This window comes from Oncorhynchus mykiss, chromosome 2 (genome assembly GCF_057628025.1).
Source record: "Oncorhynchus mykiss isolate SJ-2025 chromosome 2, ASM5762802v1, whole genome shotgun sequence".
Classification (NCBI taxonomy): Eukaryota; Metazoa; Chordata; class Actinopteri; order Salmoniformes; family Salmonidae; genus Oncorhynchus; species Oncorhynchus mykiss.
This window is the reverse complement of record NC_143023.1, coordinates 3,024,845-3,050,301: the sequence shown is the minus strand read 5'-3', so window position 1 is coordinate 3,050,301 and position 25,457 is coordinate 3,024,845. Positions and strand designations below refer to the sequence as shown.

General features: G+C 42.0%; 1 protein-coding gene across 1 annotated transcript; it reads left to right on the top strand.

The window, feature by feature from the left end:
* The first annotated feature begins 7,151 nt into the window (after nt 1-7,151).
* On the top strand, nt 7,152-21,586 carry LOC118937331 (neurensin-1). The gene is made up of 3 exons (XM_036935194.2): nt 7,152-7,371; nt 11,058-11,326; nt 13,188-21,586. The coding sequence occupies exons 2-3, from the start codon at nt 11,141-11,143 to the stop codon at nt 13,584-13,586; spliced, it is 585 nt and encodes a 194-aa protein (XP_036791089.1). The 5' UTR covers nt 7,152-7,371; nt 11,058-11,140; the 3' UTR covers nt 13,587-21,586.
* The last annotated feature ends 3,871 nt before the right edge of the window (nt 21,587-25,457 follow it).

Below are 25,457 nucleotides of genomic sequence, written 5' to 3'. Positions count from 1 at the left end.
CTGTGTGTTACTGAAGGTGTTACTTAGTGTTACTTAGTGTTACTTAGTGTTACTGTGTGTTACTGAAGGTGTTACTTAGTGTTTCTGTATGTTACTTAGTGTTACTTAGTGTTACTTAGTGTTACTGTGTGTTACTGAAGGTGTTACTTAGTGTTTTTATTACTGAAGGTGTTACTTTGTGTTACTGAAGGTGTTACTTAGTGTTACTGTGTGTTACTGAAGGTGTTACTTAGTGTTTTTATTACTGAAGGTGTTACTGTGTGTTACTGAAGGTGTTACTTAGTGTTACTGTGTGTTACTGTGTGTTACTGAAGGTGTTACTTTGTGTTTTTATTACTGAAGGTGTTACTGTGTGTTACTGTGTGTTACTGTGTGTTACTGTGTGTTACTGAAGGTGTTACTTTGTGTTTTTATTACTGAAGGTGTTACTGTGTGTTACTGTGTGTTACTGTGTGTTACTGAAGGTAAGCCTTTCATCATTTGGCCTTGAGAAACCAGAATCAGAAGCACAACATGGACATTTATAAATTGATTTGTTGCGTAGTGGAATCTGGTCACATATTTGCTAGACGGGTTGATTCATTATAGTAATTGATTGTTTTAAATTGATTAGGTGTTTGTAAAAAAGGAATCCTGTTTGGGTGTTTTGTGTTCTTCTCACCTCTCCCTCGTCTGTTAGCTCCAGTTAAAAGAGAGAAACGGGAACCAGTGACTGACGCCTAAATGCTGGCTTCACACGCTACGTCAATGTGTTGTCTTCCTGGTAGCAGTGTTGTTCAGTGTTACATGTTAATTGCAGAAGCTGGAAGTGTTCCGTGTACCATGATGCAGTGTGACTCACACAGATGACTCATTTCAGATCTAAGACAGCCTGGTCCGCCCTCACAACGGACGACAGGTAGTCTAGCGGTTAGAGCGTTAGGCTAGTAACCAAACGGTTGCTTGATCGAATCCCCTGAGCTGACAAGGTGAAAAAACTCTGCCGTTCTGCCCCTGAACAAGGCAGTTAACCCATTGTTGCTAGGCCATCATTGTGAATAAGAATATGTTCTTAACTTACTTGCCAAGTAAAAAAATCAATCAAATGAAGCTATAAATAAGCTGACGGGAATTTAATTCAGAGGGATTGGTCAGGGGTTCGAGAATCAATGGAAGATGTCAACTTTGTAGAATGTAAGGAAAGGTTGTTGTGTGTGAAATCCCACCCTGATCGGTGGGTTTAAATTCCAGTCCATTCTCCTTTATAGGAGTTGTTTGATTCTTACATCATTATTTAGAAACATGTCCAAGATCTTGTCCAAAAAACAGAGAGGTGTTGCAAAGGGGATCTCACTGCTTGTTCTATCCTGTTTCTGGGCCTCAATTAAACTGTTGATATCGGACTGCTTGTCTCATTGGGGAGGATTGGCACGATTACATCCCTAGTTCCTATGGAAACACACATCCAGTCAGGGCTGGTTGTACCATCTACTTATCATTACCGTAGAGCCATACAGGTATATTTAATAGAGGGCATTACTGTAGAGCCATACAGGTATATTTAATAGAGGTCATTACTGTAGAGCCATACAGGTATATTTAATAGAGGTCATTACTGTAGAGCCATACAGGTATATTTAATAGAGGTCATTAATGTACAGCCATACAGGTATATTTAATAGAGGTCATTACTGTAGAGCCATACAGGTATATTTAATAGAGGTGGTCATTACTGTAGAGCCATACAGGTTTATATAATAGAGGTCATTACTGTAGAGCCATACAGCTATATTTAATAGAGGTCATTACTGTAGAGCCATACAGGTATATTTAATAGAGGTGGTCATTACTGTAGAGCCATACAGGTATATTTAATAGAGGTCATTACTGTAGAGCCATACAGGTTTATTTAATAGAGGTCATTATTGTAGAGCCATACAGGTTTATTTAATAGAGGTCATTACCGTAGAGCCATACAGGTTTATTTAATAGAGGTCATTACTGTAGAGCCATACAGGTTTATTTAATAGAGGTGGTCATTAGTGTAGAGCCATACAGGTATATTTAATAGAGGTCATTACCATAGAGCCATACAGGTATATTTAATAGAGGTCATTACTGTAGAGCCATACAGGTATATTTAATAGCGGTCATTACCGTAGAGCCATACAGGTTTATTTAATAGAGGTCATTACCGTAGAGCCATACAGGTTTATTTAATAGAGGTCATTACTGTAGAGCCATACAGGTATATTTAATAGAGGTCATTACCGTAGAGCCATACAGGTTTATTTAATAGAGGTCATTACCGTAGAGCCATACAGGTGTATTTAATAGAGGTCATTACCGTAGAGCCATACAGGTATATTTAATAGAGGTCATTACTGTAGAGCCATACAGGTTTATTTAATAGAGGTCATTACTGTAGAGCCATACAGGTTTATTTAATAGAGGTCATTACCGTAGAGCCATACAGGTTTATTTAATAGAGGTCATTACTGTAGAGCCATACAGGTTTATTTAATAGAGGTCATTACCGTAGAGCCATACAGGTATATTTAATAGAGGTCATTACCGTAGAGCCATACAGGTATATTTAATAGAGGTCATTACCGTAGAGCCATACAGGTATATTTAATAGAGGTCATTACTGTAGAGCCATACAGGTATATTTAATAGAGGTGGTCATTACTGTAGAGCCATACAGGTTTATTTAATAGAGGTCATTACCGTAGAGCCATACAGGTATATTTAATAGAGGTCATTACCGTAGAGCCATACAGGTATATTTAATAGAGGTCATTACTGTAGAGCCATACAGGTATATTTAATAGAGGTCATTACCATAGAGCCATACAGGTATATTTAATAGAGGTCATTACCATAGAGCCATACAAGTTTATTTAATAGAGGTCATTACCGTAGAGCCATACAGGTATATTTAATAGAGGTCATTACCATAGAGCCATACAGGTATATTTAATAGAGGTCATTACTGTAGAGCCATACAGGTATATTTAATAGCGGTCATTACCGTAGAGCCATACAGGTTTATTTAATAGAGGTCATTACCGTAGAGCCATACAGGTTTATTTAATAGAGGTCATTACTGTAGAGCCATACAGGTATATTTAATAGAGGTCATTACCGTAGAGCCATACAGGTTTATTTAATAGAGGTCATTACCGTAGAGCCATACAGGTGTATTTAATAGAGGTCATTACCGTAGAGCCATACAGGTATATTTAATAGAGGTCATTACTGTAGAGCCATACAGGTTTATTTAATAGAGGTGGTCATTACTGTAGAGCCATACAGGTATATTTAATAGAGGTCATTACTGTAGAGCCATACAGGTTTATTTAATAGAGGTCATTATTGTAGAGCCATACAGGTTTATTTAATAGAGGTCATTACCGTAGAGCCATACAGGTTTATTTAATAGAGGTCATTACTGTAGAGCCATACAGGTTTATTTAATAGAGGTGGTCATTACTGTAGAGCCATACAGGTATATTTAATAGAGGTCATTACCATAGAGCCATACAGGTATATTTAATAGAGGTCATTACTGTAGAGCCATACAGGTATATTTAATAGCGGTCATTACCGTAGAGCCATACAGGTTTATTTAATAGAGGTCATTACCGTAGAGCCATACAGGTTTATTTAATAGAGGTCATTACTGTAGAGCCATACAGGTATATTTAATAGAGGTCATTACCGTAGAGCCATACAGGTTTATTTAATAGAGGTCATTACCGTAGAGCCATACAGGTGTATTTAATAGAGGTCATTACCGTAGAGCCATACAGGTATATTTAATAGAGGTCATTACTGAAGAGCCATACAGGTTTATTTAATAGAGGTCATTACTGTAGAGCCATACAGGTTTATTTAATAGAGGTCATTACCGTAGAGCCATACAGGTTTATTTAATAGAGGTCATTACTGTAGAGCCATACAGGTTTATTTAATAGAGGTCATTACCGTAGAGCCATACAGGTATATTTAATAGAGGTCATTACCGTAGAGCCATACAGGTATATTTAATAGAGGTCATTACCGTAGAGCCATACAGGTATATTTAATAGAGGTCATTACTGTAGAGCCATACAGGTATATTTAATAGAGGTGGTCATTACTGTAGAGCCATACAGGTTTATTTAATAGAGGTCATTACCGTAGAGCCATACAGGTATATTTAATAGAGGTCATTACCGTAGAGCCATACAGGTATATTTAATAGAGGTCATTACTGTAGAGCCATACAGGTATATTTAATAGAGGTCATTACCATAGAGCCATACAGGTATATTTAATAGAGGTCATTACCATAGAGCCATACAAGTTTATTTAATAGAGGTCATTACCGTAGAGCCATACAGGTATATTTAATAGAGGTGGTCATTACTGTAGAGCCATACAGGTATATTTAATAGAGGTCATTACTGTAGAGCCATACAGGTATATTTAATAGAGGTGGTCATTACCGTAGAGCCATACAGGTTTATTTAATAGAGGTCATTACCGTAGAGCCATACAGGTATATTTAATAGAGGTCATTACCGTAGAGCCATACAGGTATATTTAATAGAGGTCATTACCGTAGAGCCATACAGGTATATTTAATAGAGGTCATTACTGTAGAGCCATACAGGTATATTTAATAGAGGTGGTCATTACTGTAGAGCCATACAGGTTTATTTAATAGAGGTCATTACCGTAGAGCCATACAGGTATATTTAATAGAGGTCATTACCGTAGAGCCATACAGGTATATTTAATAGAGGTCATTACTGTAGAGCCATACAGGTATATTTAATAGAGGTCATTACCATAGAGCCATACAGGTATATTTAATAGAGGTCATTACCGTAGAGCCATACAAGTTTATTTAATAGAGGTCATTACCGTAGAGCCATACAGGTATATTTAATAGAGGTGGTCATTACTGTAGAGCCATACAGGTATATTTAATAGAGGTCATTACTGTAGAGCCATACAGGTATATTTAATAGAGGTGGTCATTAGTGTAGAGCCATACAGGTATATTTAATAGAGGTCATTACTGTAGAGCCATACAGGTATATTTAATAGAGGTCATTACCGTAGAGCCATACAGGTATATTTAATAGAGGTCATTACCGTAGAGCCATACAGGTTTATTTAATAGAGGTCATTACCGTAGAGCCATACAGGTTTATTTAATAGAGGTCATTACCATAGAGCCATACAGGTATATTTAATAGAGGTCATTACCGTAGAGCCATACAGGTATATTTAATAGAGGTCATTACCATAGAGCCATACAAGTTTATTTAATAGAGGTCATTACTGTAGAGCCATACAGGTATATTTAATAGAGGTCATTACCGTAGAGCCATACAGGTATATTTAATAGAGGTCATTACCGTAGAGCCATACAGGTTTATTTAATAGAGGTGGACTTTTAATTTGTATCATTCATTTCTATTAGGCTCAAAACAATCAGAAACACAACCAAAACGAACTGTTCCTAGGCCGTCACTGAAAATAATAATTTGTTCTTTAACTGACTTGCCTGGTTAAATAAAGGTCAAATAAATGTTAAAAATGCATCCAACCAGTCTGTAAAGTCACCAGCTTGATGTAGTCATTGCATGTCAGTAGTATGGGGACCAAATACTAAACTCATGGCCTCTTTATTTATAAGAATCTTTAGCTGGGGGGTCAATCATTTTGACCCCTACCTTTTTGGGAAAAAATATATTTATTTTTTAAACTAAATCTCTTTCTACGAGCAATTGTATTAGTATAAATTATAATATAATTCACCACATTTTTGGAGCATACAATATAGCTCAGTCATTATTGCTGATCTGTATCAAGGGTGGCAATAATTTCGGAGCCCACTGCATATTTAATGGACGTCGTTCAGTGAACCATGAGTGATGAGAAACATAAACATTGTCTGAGACCTGAAGATTTGTGTTAGCAATGCAAGCCAACACCAAGGCTTCAGGTCTTCAGGTTATCCCAGTCAGGATAATGCTTTAGGTATTCAGGTTATCACAGTCGGGATTTAGGTCTTCAGGTTATCACAGTCAGGATAATGCTTTAGGTCTTCAGGTTATCACAGTCGGGATTTAGGTCTTCAGGTTATCACAGTCAGGATAATGCTTTAGGACTTCAGGTTATCACAGTCAGGATAATGCTTTAGGTCTTCAGGTTATCACAGTCAGGATAATGCTTTAGGTCTTCAGGTTATCACAGTCAGGATAATGCTTTAGGACTTCAGATTATAACAGTCAGGATAATGCTTTAGGTCTTCAGGTTATCCCAGTCAGGATAATGCTTTAGGTCTTCAGGTTATCACAGTCAGGATAATGCTTTAGGTCTTCAGGTTATCACAGTCAGGATAATGCTTTAGGTCTTCAGGTTACCACAGTCAGGATAATGCTTTAGGTCTTCAGGTTATCACAGTCAGGATTTAGGTATTCAGGTTATCACAGTCAGGATAATGCTTTAGGTCTTCAGGTAATCACAGTCAGGATAAGGCTTTAGGTCTTCAGGTTATAACAGTCAGGATAAGGTTTTATGTACCAACTTTTAGTTTTGATCTTAAATGTAATCCCTGATATCATACACACGTTGCATGTGCTTCTGCCTCTGCATTGCTTGCTCTTTTAGGCTGGGTTTCTGTATAAGCACTTCGAGACACAACTGCTCAAAACATCAGAATTATGAACCCAGGCTACCTCCAGTCGCAACCAATCATCACACCGCCCCACCTCTATCTGCCACAGGGATCACCGGCTTGTAGTCCTAAAACCCGGAAATGAGTAACCTCTAGAGAAATTAATGGGGAAAGAATATGGTTTTGGGATAAACGGCGAAAATTAGGTCTGAGGTTAAGACAGTTAAGACAGGCTTAGGACATCTTATACATTCGACGAGGTAATATCAGTCAACTAACATGACCTTTATGAATTATGAAGCCTATATGTCGTTTATGTGTTGTTGTTTTTTGTATTACATAAACGGTTCAAAATTCACAAAAACTGACGAAAACTGACGAAAACTGTCTCACCGAACAAAACACATCAGATCCCCTACGCCTGTGTTTACCACATACCTTTAGTTTCAGCGTTTATCATTTATTAATAAAAAACGTATTTCCCATATACTTTGTCCAACGAACCATGGCGGAGTTAGTGCCTACAAAAATGACGCCATTATACTGTTATCCTCTATTGGGCAAGTCGACAAGACATGGATCTGACGCCTGCGCAGAAGCCAGCGTGAGTCTGAATCATCGATAGGGCGACTGTCGGAGCTGAGAATCTAGAGTGATGGGACCTGAGTGAAGGAACAGCCGCGAGTGATCACTCTCCAAGCCGGTTATGACAGGTATATTTCAGCCTTAAATGCATTCGGATATTCACTTTAACGTTTTTTTTTTAAAAACGGGTTTATAGTGGAAACGACTGTACTGGGCTATCTGATTGTGGATTACATAATAGTGGTGGAAATATGATTAGCTGTATGGCTTTTCAACATCTGGAAGTGACATTTAAAATGAGAAAATGTCTTGATCTACTGTCTCAACATTTAGGGTGTGATTAACTGTCGAGTTATGTATTTTTTTTTTGAAAGAACTAGACAGAAGACGTTTTGTCAGACTCAGATCAATAGTGTTTGTAGTTTTGTAAATAGACAGTTGACTTCCCAATCTCAACTTTATTTAGCCTATAGCATGCGCCTGGTGTGGCTTAGAATCCAAAGCAAATCCGTTTACTTTGACGATAACAGCTTGTAGCCTAATCGATTACATGGTTTGATGCTATTATCTTAGATAAAAGATGTCTCAAGGGGACTGTGAAAGCAAGACGAAGGAAGGACGTGTGTGTCAGAGCAGTATGGCGTCATGTCTTACGTCTCTGCCTCCTTGGGTAGAGCGGATTCACATTCAGCACCATGGACAGCGATATCTCTCTCTCTCGCTCTGTCGTCGCAGTCATTGAGCTATAAAAGAAGGTCGCATTTTGACCGGGTTACTTTCTTTCGTGTTTCGGTTTAAATGTTAATTATTTGAGATTCTAGAATGTGTTGGGTTCCAATCGGTGAGAGAACATGATCAAAACAAGATCAGGTGTTTTGACCACTGGCATCCACGTGACCTTATAATTGGTATGACAGAGGTTATTATATCGGCTACGTTTTGTCGTTTCTGCTGTGTTTGTTTACTTGACAAATAGGTTTGTGTTTATATTAAATATTACTCATCAAAGCATTGGATTGGAACAAATGACGCTGTCGGCTCTTCAGAGACATATTTATTACGTATGATAGAGATTGTCAATGAGTACACAAACTATACATATTGCATATCTCATTATTAGCATTTTGCATAATACTAAATGCTGAATATTTAAAGTCATTATTTTGCCATATGCACATTCGATTTTATTTGACCTCTATTTTAAAGACCAAGGTCTCTTTCACAGATAAGCCCTGCTTACACATCATTTACAAAATACAAAAAATACAACTACAGCCTTCAACACTGACTACATATAGACAACAGAAGTGTTATTCATTCAGAGAGAGTCTACATAACATCCTTCAACACTGACTACATATAGACAACAGAAGTGTTATTCATTCAGAGAGAGTCTACATAACATCCTTCAACACTGACTACATATAGACAACAGAAGTGTTATTTATTCAGAGAGAGTCTACATAACATCCTTCCACACTGACTACATGTAGACAACAGAAGTGTTATTCATTCAGAGAGAGTCTACATAACATCCTTCAACACTGACTACATATAGACAACAGAAGTGTTATTCATTCAGAGAGAGTCTACATAACATCCTTCAACACTGACTACATGTAGACAACAGAAGTGTTATTCATTCAGAGAGAGTCTACATAACATCCTTCCACACTGACTACATGTAGACAACAGAAGTGTTATTCATTCAGAGAGAGTCTACATAACATCCTTCAACACTGACTACATATAGACAACAGAAGTGTTATTCATTCAGAGAGAGTCTACATAACATCCTTCAACACTGACTACATATAGACAACATAAGTGTTATTCATTCAGAGAGAGTCTACATAACATCCTTCAACACTGACTACATATAGACAACAGAAGTGTTATTCATTCAGAGAGAGTCTACATAACATCCAGCAGGTAGCAGACAGCAGGTAGCAGTTACTAGGCAGCAGATAGAAGGTAATAGGCAGCAGGCAGCAGGAAGCAGGCAGCAGATATCAGGTAGCAGATAGAAGGTAATAGGCAGCAGGTAGAAGGTAGCAGGTAGCAGGCAGCAGGTAGCAAGCAACAGGTAGCAAGTAATAGGCAGCAGGCAGCAGATAGCAGGTAGAAAAACAACCTAATATCCCTGAACAGGTAGCAGGTAGAAACACAACCTAATATCCCTGAACAGGTAGCAGGCAGCATGCAGCATGTCGCAGGCAGAAACGCAACCTTATAACCTGAACAAGTAGCAGGTAGCAGGTAGAAACACAACCTAATATCCTGAACAGGTAGAAGGTAGAAATGTAGCAGGCAGCATGTAGCAGGCAGAAACGCAACCTAATAACCTGAACAAGTAGCGGATAGCAGGTAGCATGTAGCAGGCAGCGTGTAGCAGGCAGAAACGCAACCTAATAACCTGAACAAGTAGCAGGTAGCAGGTAGAAACACAACCTAATATCCTGAACAGGTAGAAGGTAGAAATGTAGCAGGCAGCATGTAGCAGGCAGAAACGCAACCTACTAACCTGAACAAGTAGCGGATAGCAGGTAGCATGTAGCAGGCAGCGTGTAGCAGGCAGAAACGCAACCTAATATCCTGAACAAGCAGGATAGCAGGTAGAAGGTAGAAACACAATCTAATATCCTGAACAGGTAGCAGACAGAAACACAACCTGATATCCTGAACAGGTAGCATGTAGCAGGCAGCATGTAGAAGGCAGAAATACAACCTAAAATCCTCAACAGGTAGCAGGTAGCAGGTAGAAACACAATATAATATCCTAAACAGGTAACAGGTAGCAGGCAGAAACACAACCTGATATCCTGAACAGGTAACAGGCAAAAATACAACCTAATATCCTGAACAGGTAGCAGGTAGCATGTAGCAGTCAGAAACGCAGCCTAATAACCTGAACAAGTAGCAGGTAGCATGTAGCAGGCAGAAGGCAGCAGGCAGAAACACAACCTAATATCCTGAACAGGTTGCAGGTAGCAGGTAGCAACACAACCTGATATCCTGAACAGGTAGCAGGTAGCAGGTAGCAACACAACCTGATATCCTGAACAGGTAGCAGGCAGCAACACAACCTGATATCCTGAACAGATAGCAGGTAACAGGTAGCAGGTAGAAACACAACCTAATATCCTGAACAGGTAACAGGTAGCAGGCAGCAACACAACCTAATATCCTGAACAGGTAGCAGGTAGCAGGCAGCAACACAACCTAATATCCTGAACAGGTAGCAGGCAGCAACACAACCTAATATCCTGAACAGGTAGCAGGCAGCAACACAACCTAATATCCTGAACAGGTAACAGGTAGCAGGCAGCAACACAACCTAATATCCTGAACAGGTAGCAGGCAGCAACACAACCTAATATCCTGAACAGGTAGCAGGTAGCAGGCAGCAACACAACCTAATATCCTGAACAGGTAGCAGGTAGCAGGCAGCAACACAACCTAATATCCTGAACAGGTAGCAGGCAGCAACACAACCTAATATCCTGAACAGGTAACAGGTAGCAGGCAGCAACACAACCTAATATCCTGAACAGGTAGCAGGCAGCAACACAACCTAATATCCTGAACAGGTAACAAGTTGCAGGTAGCAGGCAGTAACACAACCTGATATCCTGAACAGGAACAGATGGGTGATTCAAAATGGGAGCAACACTGTGGCCGATCATTCAGCATTGTATCTCTCTCCATAATAAAACTGTTTGTGTGTGTGTGTGTGTGTGTGTGTGTGTGTGTGTGTGTGTGTGTGTGTGTGTGTGTGTGTGTGTGTGTGTGTGTGTGTGTGTGTTGTGTGCAGGCAGTGGCACCCGGTGTGTGTGAGGTTAGTGTGGTGCTCTCTCTCTCTCTCTCTCTAGACAGAGCTGAGGTGAAAGGGTCAGGATGGCTTCAGCCTGTGCTGAGATCTGTGGGTCAGACTACGCTGAACAGACGCAGCACGACCAGAGATACGGCGTCAGATCATACCTCCACCAGTTCTACGAGGAGTGTACTGCCTCCATCTGGGAACGCGATGAAGATTTTCAGATTCAGAGATCGCCTAGTCGGTGGAGCTCTGTCCTCTGGAAGGTATGATATATATGAGAGAAGAGATATTGGGAGGGTATTGGGTCATGGTGCTGTAAACATCCTGACATGGTCTGGGTAGTGTATTGAGCCAGGTTACTGTAAACATCTGCCTGTTCAGGTCTGTCTAGTGTTAGGAACCCTGGTCCTGTCTCTCCCTCCCCCAGGTCTGTCTAGTGTTAGGAACCCTGATCCTGTCTCTCCCTCCCCGAGGTCTGTCTAGTGTTAGGAACCCTAATCTTGTCTCTCCCTCCCCCAGGTCTGTCTAGCATTAGGAACCCTGAACCCTGATCCTGTCTCTCCTCCATCCCTCCCCCAGGTCTGTCTAGTGTTAGGAACCCTGATCCTGTCTCTCCCTCCCCCAGGTCTGTCTAGTGTTAGGAACCCTAATCTTGTCTCTCCCTCCCCCAGGTCTGTCTAGCATTAGGAACCCTGAACCCTGATCCTGAACCCTAATCCTGTCTCTCATCCATCCCTCCCCCAGGTCTGTCTAGCGTTAGGAACCCTGATCCTGTCTCTCCCTCCCCCAGGTCTGTCTAGTGTTAGGAACCCTGATCCTGTCTTTCCCTCCTCCAGGTCTGTCTAGTGTTAGGAACCCTGATCCTGTCTCTCCCTCCCCCAGGTCTGTCTAGCGTTAGGAACCCTGATCCTGTCTCTCCCTCCCCGAGGTCTGTCTAATATTAGGAACCCTGATCCTGTCTCTCCCTCCCCCAGGTCTGTCTAGTGTTAGAAACTCTGATCCTGTCTCTCCCTCCCCCAGGTCTGTCTAGTGTTAGGAACCCTGATCCTGTCTCTCCCTCCCCCAGGTCTGTCTAGTGATAGGAACCCTGATCCTGTCTCTCCCTCCCCCAGGTCTGTCTAGTGTTAGGAACCCTGATCCTGTCTCTCCCTCCCCCAGGTCTGTCTAGAGTTAGGAACCCTGATCCTGTCTCTCCCTCCCCCAGGTCTGTCTAAAGTTAGGAACCCTGATCCTGTCTCTCCCTCCCCCAGGTCTCTCTAGCGTTAGGAACCCTGATCCTGTCTCTCCCTCCCCCAGGTCTGTCTAGTGTTAGGAACCCTGATCCTGTCTCTCCCTCCCCCAGGTCTGTCTAGTGTTAGGAACCCTGATCCTGTCTCTCCCTCCCCCAGGTCTGTCTAGTGTTAGGAACCCTGATCCTGTCTCTCCCTCCCCCAGGTCTGTCTAATATTAGGAACCCTGATCCTGTCTCTCCCTCCCCCAGGTCTGTCTAGTGTTAGGAAACCTGATCCTGTCTCTCCCTCCCCCAGGTCTGTCTAGTGTTAGGAACCCTGATCCTGTCTCTCCCTCCCACAGGTCTGTCTAGAGTTAGGAACCCTGATCCTGTCTCTCCCTCCCCCAGGTCTGTCTAATATTAGGAACCCTGATCCTGTCTCTCCCTCCCCCAGGTCTGTCTAGTGTTAGGAAACCTGATCCTGTCTCTCCCTCCCCCAGGTCTGTCTAGTGTTAGGAACCCTGATCCTGTCTCTCCCTCCCCCAGGTCTGTCTAGCGTTAGGAACCCTGATCCTGTCTCTCCCTCCCCCAGGTCTGTCTAGTGTTAGGAACCCTGATCCTGTCTCTCCCTCCCCCCGGTCTGTCTAGTGTTAGGAACCCTGATCCTGTCTCTCCCTCCCCCAGGTCTGTCTAGTGTTAGGAACCCTGATCCTGTCTCTCCCTCCCCCAGGTCTATCTAGTGTTAGGAACCCTGATCCTGTCTCTCCCTCCCCCAGGTCTGTCTAGCGTTAGGAACCCTGATCCTGTGTCTCCCTCCCCCAGGTCTGTCTAGTGTTTGGAACCCTGATCCTGTCTCTCCCTCCCCCAGGTCTGTCTAGAGTTAGGAACCCTGATCCTGTCTCTCCCTCTCCCAGGTCTGTCTAGCGTTAGGAACCCTGATTCTGGTGACAGGCCTCATTGTCCTACTGGTGGGCTACGCCACCCCGACTAAGATCGAAGCATTCGGGGAAGACGAGCTCCTCTTCGTGGACAGCCACGCTGTCCTCTTCAACCGAGCCTTGGACGTGTGCAAGCTGACGGGCGCCGTTCTGTTCTGCGTGGGTGGCAGCCTGATGGCCGTAGGTCTCCTCCTCTCAGCCTTCTCTAAGAGCTACTCCAAGGAGGAGCTGTACCTGCAACAGAAGTTTAAGGAGAGGCTGGTTGATATCCAGAATACGGTCCATCCCGTCACCAGAGCCCCTACTCCGGGGGAGAGTAAGATCCCTGTCACCCTGTCTAAAGTGCAAAGTGTCCAGCCCAACTCAGAGACATAACAGTTGTCAATGTAGTAGTGAGAGGTAGATTATCAGTGGTGTTCATGTGTCCTTGTTCCTAACCCTTCTAAAGGTCAGCTTATGTCATCTTAGTACTACTCCTTACAAACCCTGTGTTTCCAGCACTTACACTGAGGGCTGCAGGAGGAATCACACAGCTCCTTTCATGTAGCTCTGTGTAATTAAGGCTGCAGGAGGAATCACACAGCTCCTTTCATGTAACGCTGTGTAATTAAGGCTGCAGGAGGAATCACACAGCTCCTTTCATGTAACGTTGTGTAATTAAGGCTGCAGGAGGTTTCACACAGCTCCTTTCATGTAACGCTGTGTAATTAAGGCTGCAAGAGGAATCACACAGCTCCTTTCATGTAACGTTGTGTAATTAAGGCTGCAGGAGGTTTCACACAGCTCCTTTCATGTAACGCTGTGTAATTAAGGCTGCAGGAGGAATCACACAGCTCCTTTCATGTAACGCTGTGTAATTAAGGCTGCAGGAGGAATCACACAGCTCCTTTAATGTAAATCTACTGGCTGGGTTACAATCATGTACCTAGACCAAGAAACTAACAGACTCACTGTATAGAGCAGTGGGTCTCACCCTGGGGTACTTATCCTATCCACATGGGGTACTTATCCTATCCACATGGGGTACTTATCCTATCCACATGGGGTACTTATCCTATCCACATGGGGTACTTATCATATCCACATGGGGAACTTATCCTATCAACATGGGGTACTTATCCTATCCACATGGGGTACTTATCCTATCCACATGGGGTACTTATCCTATCCACATGGGGTACTTATCATATCCACATGGGGTACTTATCCTATCCACATGGGGTACTTATCATATCCACATGGAGTACTTATCCTATCCACATGGGGTACTTATCCTATCCACATGGGGTACTTATCCTATTCACATGGGGTACTTATCCTATCCACATGGGGTACTTATCATATCCACATGGGGAACTTATCCTATCAACATGGGGTACTTATCCTATCCACATGGGGTACTTATCCTATCCGCATGGGGTACTTATCATATCCACATGGGGTACTTATCCTATCCACATGGGGTACTTATCCTATCCGCATGGGGTACTTATCATATCCACATGGGGTACTTATCCTATCCACATGGGGTACTTATCCTATCCACATGGGGTACTTATCCTATCCGCATGGGGTACTTATCATATCCACATGGGATACTTATCCTATCCACATGGGGTATTTATCCTATCCACAGGGGTACTTATCATATCCACATGGGGTACTTATCCTATCCACATGGGGTACTTATCCTATCCACATGGGGTACTTATCATATCCACATGGGGTACTTGTCCTATCCACATGGGGTACTTATCCTATCCACATGGGGTACTTATCCTGTCCACATGGGGTATTTATCCTATCCACAGGGGTACTTATCCTATCTACATGGGGTACTTATCCTATCCACAGGGGTACTTATCCTATCCACATGGGGTACTTATTCTATCCACATGGGGTACTTATCCTGTCCACATGGTTTATTTATCCTATCCACAGGGGGTATTTATCCTATCCACATGGGGTATTTATCCTATCCACATGGGGTACTCATTATATCCACAGGGGGTACTTATCCTATCCACACGGGTACTTATCCTATCCACAGGGGGTACTTATCCTATCCACATGGGGTACTTATCCTATCCACAGGGGGTACTTATCCTATCCACAGGGGGTACTTATTATATCCACATGGGGTACTTATCCTATCCACAGGGGGAACTTGTCCTATCCACAGGGGGAACTTATCCTATCCACAGGGGGAACTTATCCTATCCACAGGGGTTACTTATCCTATCCACAGGGGGTACTTATCCTATCCACAGGGGGTACTTATCCTATCCACAGGGGTACTTATCCTATCTACAGGGGTACTTATCATATCCACAGGGGGTACTTGTCCTATCCACAGGGGGTACTTATCCTATCCACAGGGGGAACTTATCCTATCCACAGGGGGTTCTTGGGAGACTCATCAGAACGTCGGCCTACTGGTGAAATGAGGTGGTATTCTGGGGAGACTCATCAGAATGTAGGCCTACTGGTCAAATGAGGTGGTACTTCTGGGGAGACTCATCAGAACGTAGGCCTACTGGTCAAATGAGGGGGTACTTCTGGGGAGACTCATCAGAACGTAGGCCTACTGGTCAAATGAGGGGGTACTTCTGGGGAGACTCATCAGAACGTAGGCCTACTGGTCAAATGAGGGGGTACTTCTGGGGAGACTCATCAGAACGTAGGCCTACTGGTCAAATGAGGGGGTACTTCTGGGGAGACTCATCAGAACGTAGGCCTACTGGTCAAATGAGGGGGTACTTCTGGGGAGACTCATCAGAACGGAGGCCTACTGGTCAAATGAGGGGGTACTTCTGGGGAGACTCATCAGAACGTAGGCCTACTGGTCAAATGAGGGGGTACTTCTGGGGAGACTCATCAGAACGTAGGCCTACTGGTCAAATGAGGGGGTACTTCTGGGGAGACTCATCAGAACGGAGGCCTACTGGTCAAATGAGGGGGTACTTCTGGGGAGACTCATCAGAATGTAGGCCTACTGGTCAAATGAGGGGGTACTTCTGGGGAGACTTATCAGAACGTAAGCCTACTGGTCAAATGAGGGGGTACTTCTGGGGAGACTCATCAGAACGTAGGCCTACTGGTCAAATGAGGGGGTACTTCTGGGGAGACTCATCAGAACGGAGGCCTAATGGTCAAATGAGGGGGTACTTCTGGGGAGACTCATCAGAACGTAGGCCTACTGGTCAAATGAGGGGGTACTTCTGGGGAGACTCATCAGAACGTAGGCCTACTGGTCAAATGAGGGGGTACTTCTGGGGAGACTCATCGGAACGTAGGCCTACTGGTCAAATGAGGGGGTACTTCTGGGGCACAGTAAACAAAAAGGTAGCTAACCGCTAATATAGAGGACATGTCCTGAGTGGATAAGACATTAAGAACACCTGCTCTTTCCATGGTACAGACTGACCAGGTGAATCCAGGTGAAAGCTATGATCCCTTACTGATGCCAGTTGTTAAATCCACTTTAATCAGTGTAGATGAAGGGGAGGAGACAGGTTAAAGAAGGATTTTTAAGCCTTGATGCAATTGAGACATGGATTGTGTATGTGTGCCATTCAGAGGGTGAATGGGCAAGACAAAAGCTTTAAGTGCCTTTAAACGGGGTATGGTAGTGGGTGCCAGGCGCACCAGTTTCAATGTGTCAAGAACTGCAACGCTGCTGGGTTTTTCATGCTCAACTGTATCAAGAATGGTCCACCACCCAAAAGGACATCCAGCCAACTTGACACAACTGTGGGAAGCATTGGAGTTAACAAGGGGCCAGCATCCCCGTGGAAGGCTTTCGACACCTTGTGGAGTCAGTGAGCCCAGACAAATTGAGGCTGTCTTGCAACTCAATATTAGTAAGGTGTTCTTAATCTTTTGTCTCCACTAACGGCTAGAGGTAATCACACAGCTCCTTTGATTTAACTCTTTATTAGTGGCAGTCAGTCACTGTCTAGCGTAGGTTTTCCACCTTGACTGGATTTATGAGTGTCATCTTCAGCAATGAAGAATTGAAAGAATGGAGTACCCCTTTTTCCCTAAAAAATATCTATATTGAGCCTAAGCAATTGCTGCCGACTTTTGTTCTATAATTGCTGTGGTGTAACTAACAGCAGCTGTGGTGTAACTAACAGCAGCTGTGGTATAACTAACAGTAGCTGTGGTGTAACTAACCGTAGCTGTGGTGTAACTAACAGTAGCTGTGGTATAACTAACAGCTGTGGTGTAACTAACAGCAGCTGTGGTATAACTAACAGTAGCTGTGGTGTAACTAACAGTAGCTGTGGTGTAACTAACAGTAGCTGTGGTATAACTAACAGCTGTGGTATAACTAGCAGCAGCTGTGGTATAACTAACAGCTGTGGTATAACTAACAGCAGCTGTGATATAACTAACAGCAGCTGTGGTGTAACTAACAGTAGCTGTGGTGTAACTAACAGCAGCTGTGGTGTAACTAACAGCAGCTGTGGTGTAACTAACAGCAGCTGTGGTGTAACTAACAGCAGCTGTGGTATAACTAACAGCAGCTGTGGTGTAATTAACAGCAGTTGTGGTATAACTAACAGCAGTTGTGGTATAACTAACAGCAGCTGTGGTGTAACTAACAACAGCTGTGGTGTAACTAACAGCAGCTGTGGTGTAACTAACAGCAGCTGTGGTGTAACTAACAGCAGCTGTGGTATAACTAACAGCAGCTGTGGTGTAACTAACAGCAGCTGTGGTATAACTAACAGCAGCTGTGGTGTAACTAACAGCAGCTGTGGTATAACTAACAGCAGCTGTGGTGTAACTAACAGCAGTTGTGGTGTAACTAACAGTAGCTGTGGTGTAACTAACAGCAGTTGTGGTGTAACTAACAGTAGCTGTGGTGTAACTAACAGCTGTGGTATAACTAACAGCAGCTGTCGTGTAACTAACAGCAGTTGTTGTATAACTAACAGTAGCTGTGGTGTAACTAACAGCAGTTGTGGTGTAACTAACAGCAGCTGTCGTGTAACTAAAAGCAGCTGTGGTGTAACTAACAGCAGTTGTGGTATAACTAACAGCAGCTGTGGTGTAACTAACAGTAGCTGTGGTGTAACTAACAGCAGCTGTGGTGTAACTAACAGCTGTGGTATAACTAACAGCAGTTGTGGTATAACTAACAGCAGTTGTGGTATAACTAACAGCAGCTGTGGTGTAACTAACAGTAGCTGTGGTGTAACTAACAGCAGCTGTGGTGTAACTAACAGCAGCTGTGGTGTAACTAACAGCAGTTGTGGTATAACTAACAGCAGCTGTGGTGTAACTAACAGCAGTTGTTGTATAACTAACAGTAGCTGTGGTGTAACTAACAGTAGCTGTGGTGTAACTAACAGCTGTGGTATAACTAACAGCAGATGTGGTGTAACTAACAGCTGTGGTATAACTAACAGCTGCTGTGGTGTAACTAACAGTAGCTGTGGTGTAACTAACAGCTGTGGTATAACTAACAGCAGCTGTGGTGTAACTAACAGCAGTTGTGGTATAACTAGCAGCAGCTTTGGTGTAACTAGCTGTGGTGTAACTAGCAGCAGCTGTGGTGTAACTAGCAGTAGCTGTGGTATAACTAACAGCTGTGGTGTAACTAACAGCAGCTGTGGTGTAACTAACAGCAGCTTTGGTGTAACTAACAGCAGCTGTGGTGTAACTAGTTGCAGCTGTGGTGTAACTAACAGTAGCTGTGGTGTAACTAACAGCAGTTGTGGTATAACTAACAGTAGCTGTGATGTAACTAACAGTAGCTGTGGTGTAACTAACAGCAGCTGTGGTGTAACTAACAGTAGCTGTGGTGTAACTAACAGCAGCTGTGGTGTAACTAACAGCTGTGGTATAACTAAGAGCAGCTGTGGTGTAACTAACAGTAGCTGTGGTGTAACTAACAGCAGCTGTGGTATAACTAACAGCAGCTGTGGTGTAACTAACAGTAGCTGTGGTGTAACTAACAGCAGCTGTGGTGTAACTAACAGCTGTGGTATAACTAACAGCAGCTGTGGTGTAACTAACAGTAGCTGTGGTGTAACTAACAGCAGCTGTGGTGTAACTAACAGTAGCTGTGGTGTAACTAACAGTAGCTGTGGTGTAACTAACAGTAGCTGTGGTGTAACTAACAGCAGCTGTGGTGTAACTAACAGCAGCTGTGGTGTAACTAACAGTAGCTGTGGTGTAACTAACAGTAGCTGTGGTGTAACTAACAGCAGCTGTGATATAACTAACAGCAGCTGTGGTATAACTAACAGCAGCTGTGGTGTAACTAACAGTAGCTGTGGTATAACTAACAGCAGCTGTGGTATAACTAACAGTAGCTGTGGTGTAACTAACAGCAGCTGTGGTGTAACTAACAGCAGCTGTGGTGTAACTAACAGCAGCTGTGGTGTAACTAACAGTAGCTGTGGTGTAACTAACAGCAGTTGTGGTATAACTAACAGCAGCTGTGGTATAACTAACAGCAGCTGTGGTGTAACTAACAGCAGCTGTGGTGTAACTAGTAGCAGCTGTGGTGTAACTAACAGCAGCTGTGGTGTAACTAACAGCAGCTGTGGTGTAACTAGCTTGTGATTTGATGTTCATTTCCTACTCCGTTCAAAGTAACACAGCTCATTGTAACAGCGGACAGGAAGCGCTAACAGAGGGAGAAAAAGCCTTTAACACAGAGGATGTGTGCTCCACAGTGGTGCAATAACAACGGGGATTGCTACTGTGGTTGTGTTGTTGTTTTATTTACGTACAAAATAAACAACAAACTGAATCCTCCTCAGTTCCTAGATGAGGTAGAATATATAGGTTTAGGTTTAATCAAACAGTTGAAACGTCTCTAAGGGAGAAATATTATATTTAAAATCTGCTCTGTCACTACCTCACTTGGCTTCACACCGTGTGTCATGTTGTTGTAAATCACAACATAGAATCTATAGACAGTTGTTATAAATCACAACCTAGAATCTATAGACAGTTGTTTTAAATCACAACATAGAATCTATAGACAGTTGTTTTAAATCACAACATAGAATCTATAGACAGTTGTTATAAATCACAACCTAGAATCTATAGACAGTTGTTTTAAATCACAACATAGAATCTATAGACAGTTGTTTTAAATCACAACATAGAATCTATAGACAGTTGTTATAAATCACAACCTAGAATCTATAGACAGTTGTTTTAAATCACAACATAGAATCTATAGACAGTTGTTATAAATCACAACCTAGAATCTATAGACAGTTGTTATAAATCACAACATAGAATCTATAGCCAGTTGTTATAAATCACAACCTAGAATCTATAGACTAACAAGGCAGGGTGATAAAGACACTGGGCTGCTGAGGACATCAGATGCACCAGACACTGGACATACATCACATTACTCTAGACGACTGTTCTGTCGGTTCAGACACAACGGAGCTCTAGTTATTCCCGTAGCAGGGATAGAATGGAGACTAAAAGCTGCTACGTTTTGTTTGTAGGAGAAGCCCCAGGTGATCTGGGACATAACAAGTTGATAGAGCTGAAGATTCTGTGTTGCAGTCTTCTTTAACCTTTTGGATCAATTTCTCTTCAAATGAATATATCAGCTTCGATTTTCATGTTTGTGAAAAAAACCAAGTATCATAGTGTGTGATCTGATGAACTGACCTTTCACATTCAAACTGACCCCTAACCCCTGACCCCTGTGAGAGATGACATCATCCAAACTCGTCCTGTACTAGACGCAACACACAGACCAGGTGTGAGAACAGACAAAACAAGAGATCGCCTGTAGCTAACGACGACACCTCACCTGGAGCACTGGAGGCTGGTGGCAGCGGCAGATATCGGAGGACGGGCTCACGTTGTTAACGGCTGGAACGGGATAAAACGGAGCGGTGTGAAAACGCGTGACGACGAGCCTGTCCTTAACTACATCTCCACACACCAGCCTCCACTGACCCGTAACCGAGGTAACCAACATGTCCATCTATAGAAGACAAGTCATCGGGTGTGAGATAAAGCTACAAAACAAAACCAATGAGAATAACATCACTAGCTAACTAAAGATACATGTAACAGTGATTATGCCAGTCACTTCTGAGTGGTCAGTTTGGCTTGTTGTTTCCATATAGTGCCATGTTGTGAATACATTTATAATTACTTGTTAATGGAGTAAATTGAAAACCTGTATTTAAAAAAAATAAAAAAATCCAAAATATGACAGATTAATAGTTGTGTTAAAGCTAAGGGCATATTTGTTCTCAAATGGATTCTACCGGGTCAGAAAAAGAAGGAACGAGCAAAGATAACTCTGTCCTATATATTACATGTCTATTTTTCATATAACATAATAAATACAACTTGGAATTATCAGCAGCTTACTCCTGGTGACGATTCTGTTTTTCTGATCAACTGTCTCATCTCTGTCCGCCATTTTCTGTCCTTAAGCTCTTTATTATCGTAATGTATAGTTATTGTCTTACATAACATCTGCTATTATCAACATCCTGTAAAGACACAGGAAGAGGACTTCTGAAGGGAAGTAGAGACATGACCTTGTTATTTCAAGCAGCTTGAAGAGAAGCGAGGGAGAGAGAAGCGCGAGGGAGAGAGAGGCTGGTGGGAGAGAGAGGCGCGAGGGAGAGAGAGGCGCGAGGGGGAGAGAGGCGCGAGGGAGAGAGAGGCTGGTGGGAGAGAGGCGCGAGGGAGAGAGAGGCGCGAGGGGGAGAGTGGCGCGAGGGAGAGAGAGGCGCGAGGGAGAGAGAGGCGCGAGGGAGAGAGAGGCTGGTGGGAGAGAGAGGCGCGAGGGAGAGAGAGGCTGGTGGGAGAGAGAGGCGCGAGGGATAGGGACAGAGGCTATAAACGGTGCTCCTAGAAATAGAACTCGAGGACGCTCACAGCGTTTGATGACTCACCAGGTTAATGGTTTCTCTAGGCTGTGTGTGACTCTCTCTGTCTCATTCCCAACCTATGCGACTGCAGATAGGACGGGGGAGAGGGGCTGCTGAAAACTGTATCTTACGGTAATCAATCCATGAGGATTCAAAAGCACATTTTATACATTTTATTTTCAGATGTTGGGTCATGTAACTCATTACACAGACCTTCCATCCATACCATCATATAATAACTCATGTTGTGTCTTTGGCTATGCCGGATTAAGTGACATGACATGCTATTCTATCAAATAATGTCTCTGTAATTAATATTACCTGATTGAGCTAATCATGTAAATGTCATTAACTAGAGAGTCGGGGCACCACGAAAGAATATTTATAGAGCTGTTATCTTCCGAATAAACTCTTAAAGACCTGATACTCTTTTACCTCAATAGCAGTCAATATTTAATCGTCACATTCAGTCTCATTAGAAAGTTGTTAATTCTTGGTTATCTTCACGAAACAAGTTGAATCAGCAATACAAAATGTGATTAAATTATTTATTTACTAAATACCTAAATAATCACACAGAATTACATCTACACAGAATGGATCATACATTGATTACAAATGATGTCATAAAGGAAACCGTCCCTAGCGGACGGAACATGTATGACGGCTGGTTACACAAAGAAAGGGGGTTGGGTTTTGAATGAAAGAGTGGGAAGACTGAGGAACACAAAGGTTTTGTCTCGGGCCGGGCCGTAGGCAGCGATTCTATCGTAAATACAGTATCTTATGCATTCTAAATAACCGCCCATTTGAAAAAGGAAAATGCAATAAATATTTACTCTGAGCGGCACTTCGGTAGATTGGTTGTAGATAGAGGCCGAGTTGTCTGTCAAGGATCTCTTGTGGTGGAACGGATACTTGGTATTACCGTCGTCGTGTGGTAGAACGGATACTTGGTATTACCGTCGTCGTGTGGTAGTAGAACGGATACTTGGTATTACCGTCGTCGTGTGGTAGTAGAACGGATACTTGGTATTACCGTCGTCGTGTGGTAGAACGGATACTTGGTAGTACCGTCGTCGTGTGGTAGTAGAACGGTTACTTGGTATTACCGTCGTCGTGTGGTAGACCGGATACGTTGTCCGTCCTTTCATAGCCCACACTAACTCAATCGGCTAGGAGGTATCACTTCTTTAGTGAATAAGAGTTCAAAGTTTATACCAAGTTGCCATACTTTAAGCTCATGCTATATACTAACTGGTATAGTCAAAATTCATCCTTTCGGCGTGTCGATCGTCATCTTCACGTTTAAATTCGATGCTAATTACGTTAGGTTATTCTCTTAGCCCTTTCAACGTGGGGACCGTCGTCCTCTCATCCTTGGAACACAAAGTTGGATTTTCGTCAACGGGTTTATATCGTGGTGAAGAGAAGGGCGTGTTTCATAGTTTACAACCAATGTCTGTTCACTTGGGCGGGGCCTCTGAGTGAGCAGAGTTTACTCTTATGACAAACCGTTCTCCCATTAAGAAGCTAAAATTACATTTCATCTTTTCACAAATAGTTTCATATTTAAACATTTAAATTGCACAACACTTCCATGTGAATCTGATAACTAGAATGTGTAGATTTTCCAAGATACAGTTTATGTCATACTATCATTAGTAGTAATGTCTCAGACAACAACTGATCTGACATCATATTCATTAAGTACCAATGCATATTTTCAACTGGTTGGATTACCGAAATATGGTTCCGTTTCCCACCTTTTGATGTCACCAGACTCTCTCTCTCTCTCTATGTTAACAAAAGGCTTCCCAAGAGTCAACTCTATAAAGTAGAGAGAGAGAAAAGGGGAAATGTATTTATGGAGGTCATAAACCTCCCCCAGCAGGCCAACGTCATGACACTCCTTACACAGACCTTCCATCCATAACATCATGTAATAACTCAGTACAGACCTTCCATTCATAACATCAACATTTATTCACAAATTCATACCACACAAACTCACCACAGCTACTCTTCAAAGCTGTGGCATACAGCTCATCGATAATGTAGGCCGACGTTCCTCCCTGACATCACAGAGAGGCATACAGCTCATCCATAATGTAGGTCAACGTCCCTGACATCACAGAGAGGCATACAGCTCATCCATAATGTAGGTCAACGTCCCTGACATCACAGAGAGGAAGCAACTGTAATGATGTTCTTCACATCACTGTGTCTCTGCTCACTTCTTCTGACTTCCTTCCGGTACTGAGCTGATGACTTCATTCATTCATTCACTTCCTCCCAGTGCTATTTCTTTACCAGCAGCAGTCCCCTTTCCTTACTACTCCCACACAACATTCACTGCAGAATCATTACAGGTAACTATTACAGAGTTAAATTATTACAGCATTACATTACATTAATACATTATTACATCATTACATTATTACAGCATTACATCATTACAGCATTACATTATTACAGTATTACATTATTACAGCATTACATTATTACAACATTACATTACATTAATACATTATTACAGCATTACATTATTGCAACATTACATTATTACAGTATTACATTATTACAGCATTACATTATTACATCATTACATTATTACAGCAATACATTATTACAGCATTACATTATTACAACATTACATTACATTAATACATTATTACAGCAATACATTATTACAGCATTACATTACATTAATACATTATTACAGCAATACATTATTACAGCATTACATTATTGCATCATTACATTATTACAGTATTACATTATTACAGCATTACATTATTACAGCATTACATTATTACAGTATTACATTATTACAGCATTACATTATTACAACATTACATTACATTAATACATTATTACAGCATTACATTATTGCAACATTACATTATTACAGTAATACATTATTACAGCATTACATTATTGCAACATTACATTATTACAGTATTACATTATTACAGCATTACATTATTACAACATTACATTACATTAATACATTATTACAGCATTACATTATTGCAACATTACATTATTACAGTATTACATTATTACAGCAATACATTATTACATCATTACATTATTACAGCAATACATTATTACAGCATTACATTATTACAGCCATACATTATTACAACATTACATTATTACAGCATTACATTATTACAACATTACATTATTACAACATTACATTATTACAACATTACATTATTACAACATTACATTACATTAATACATTATTACAACATTACATTACATTAATACATTATTACAACATTACATTATTACAACATTACATTATTACAACATTACATTACATTAATACATTATTACAGCATTACATTAT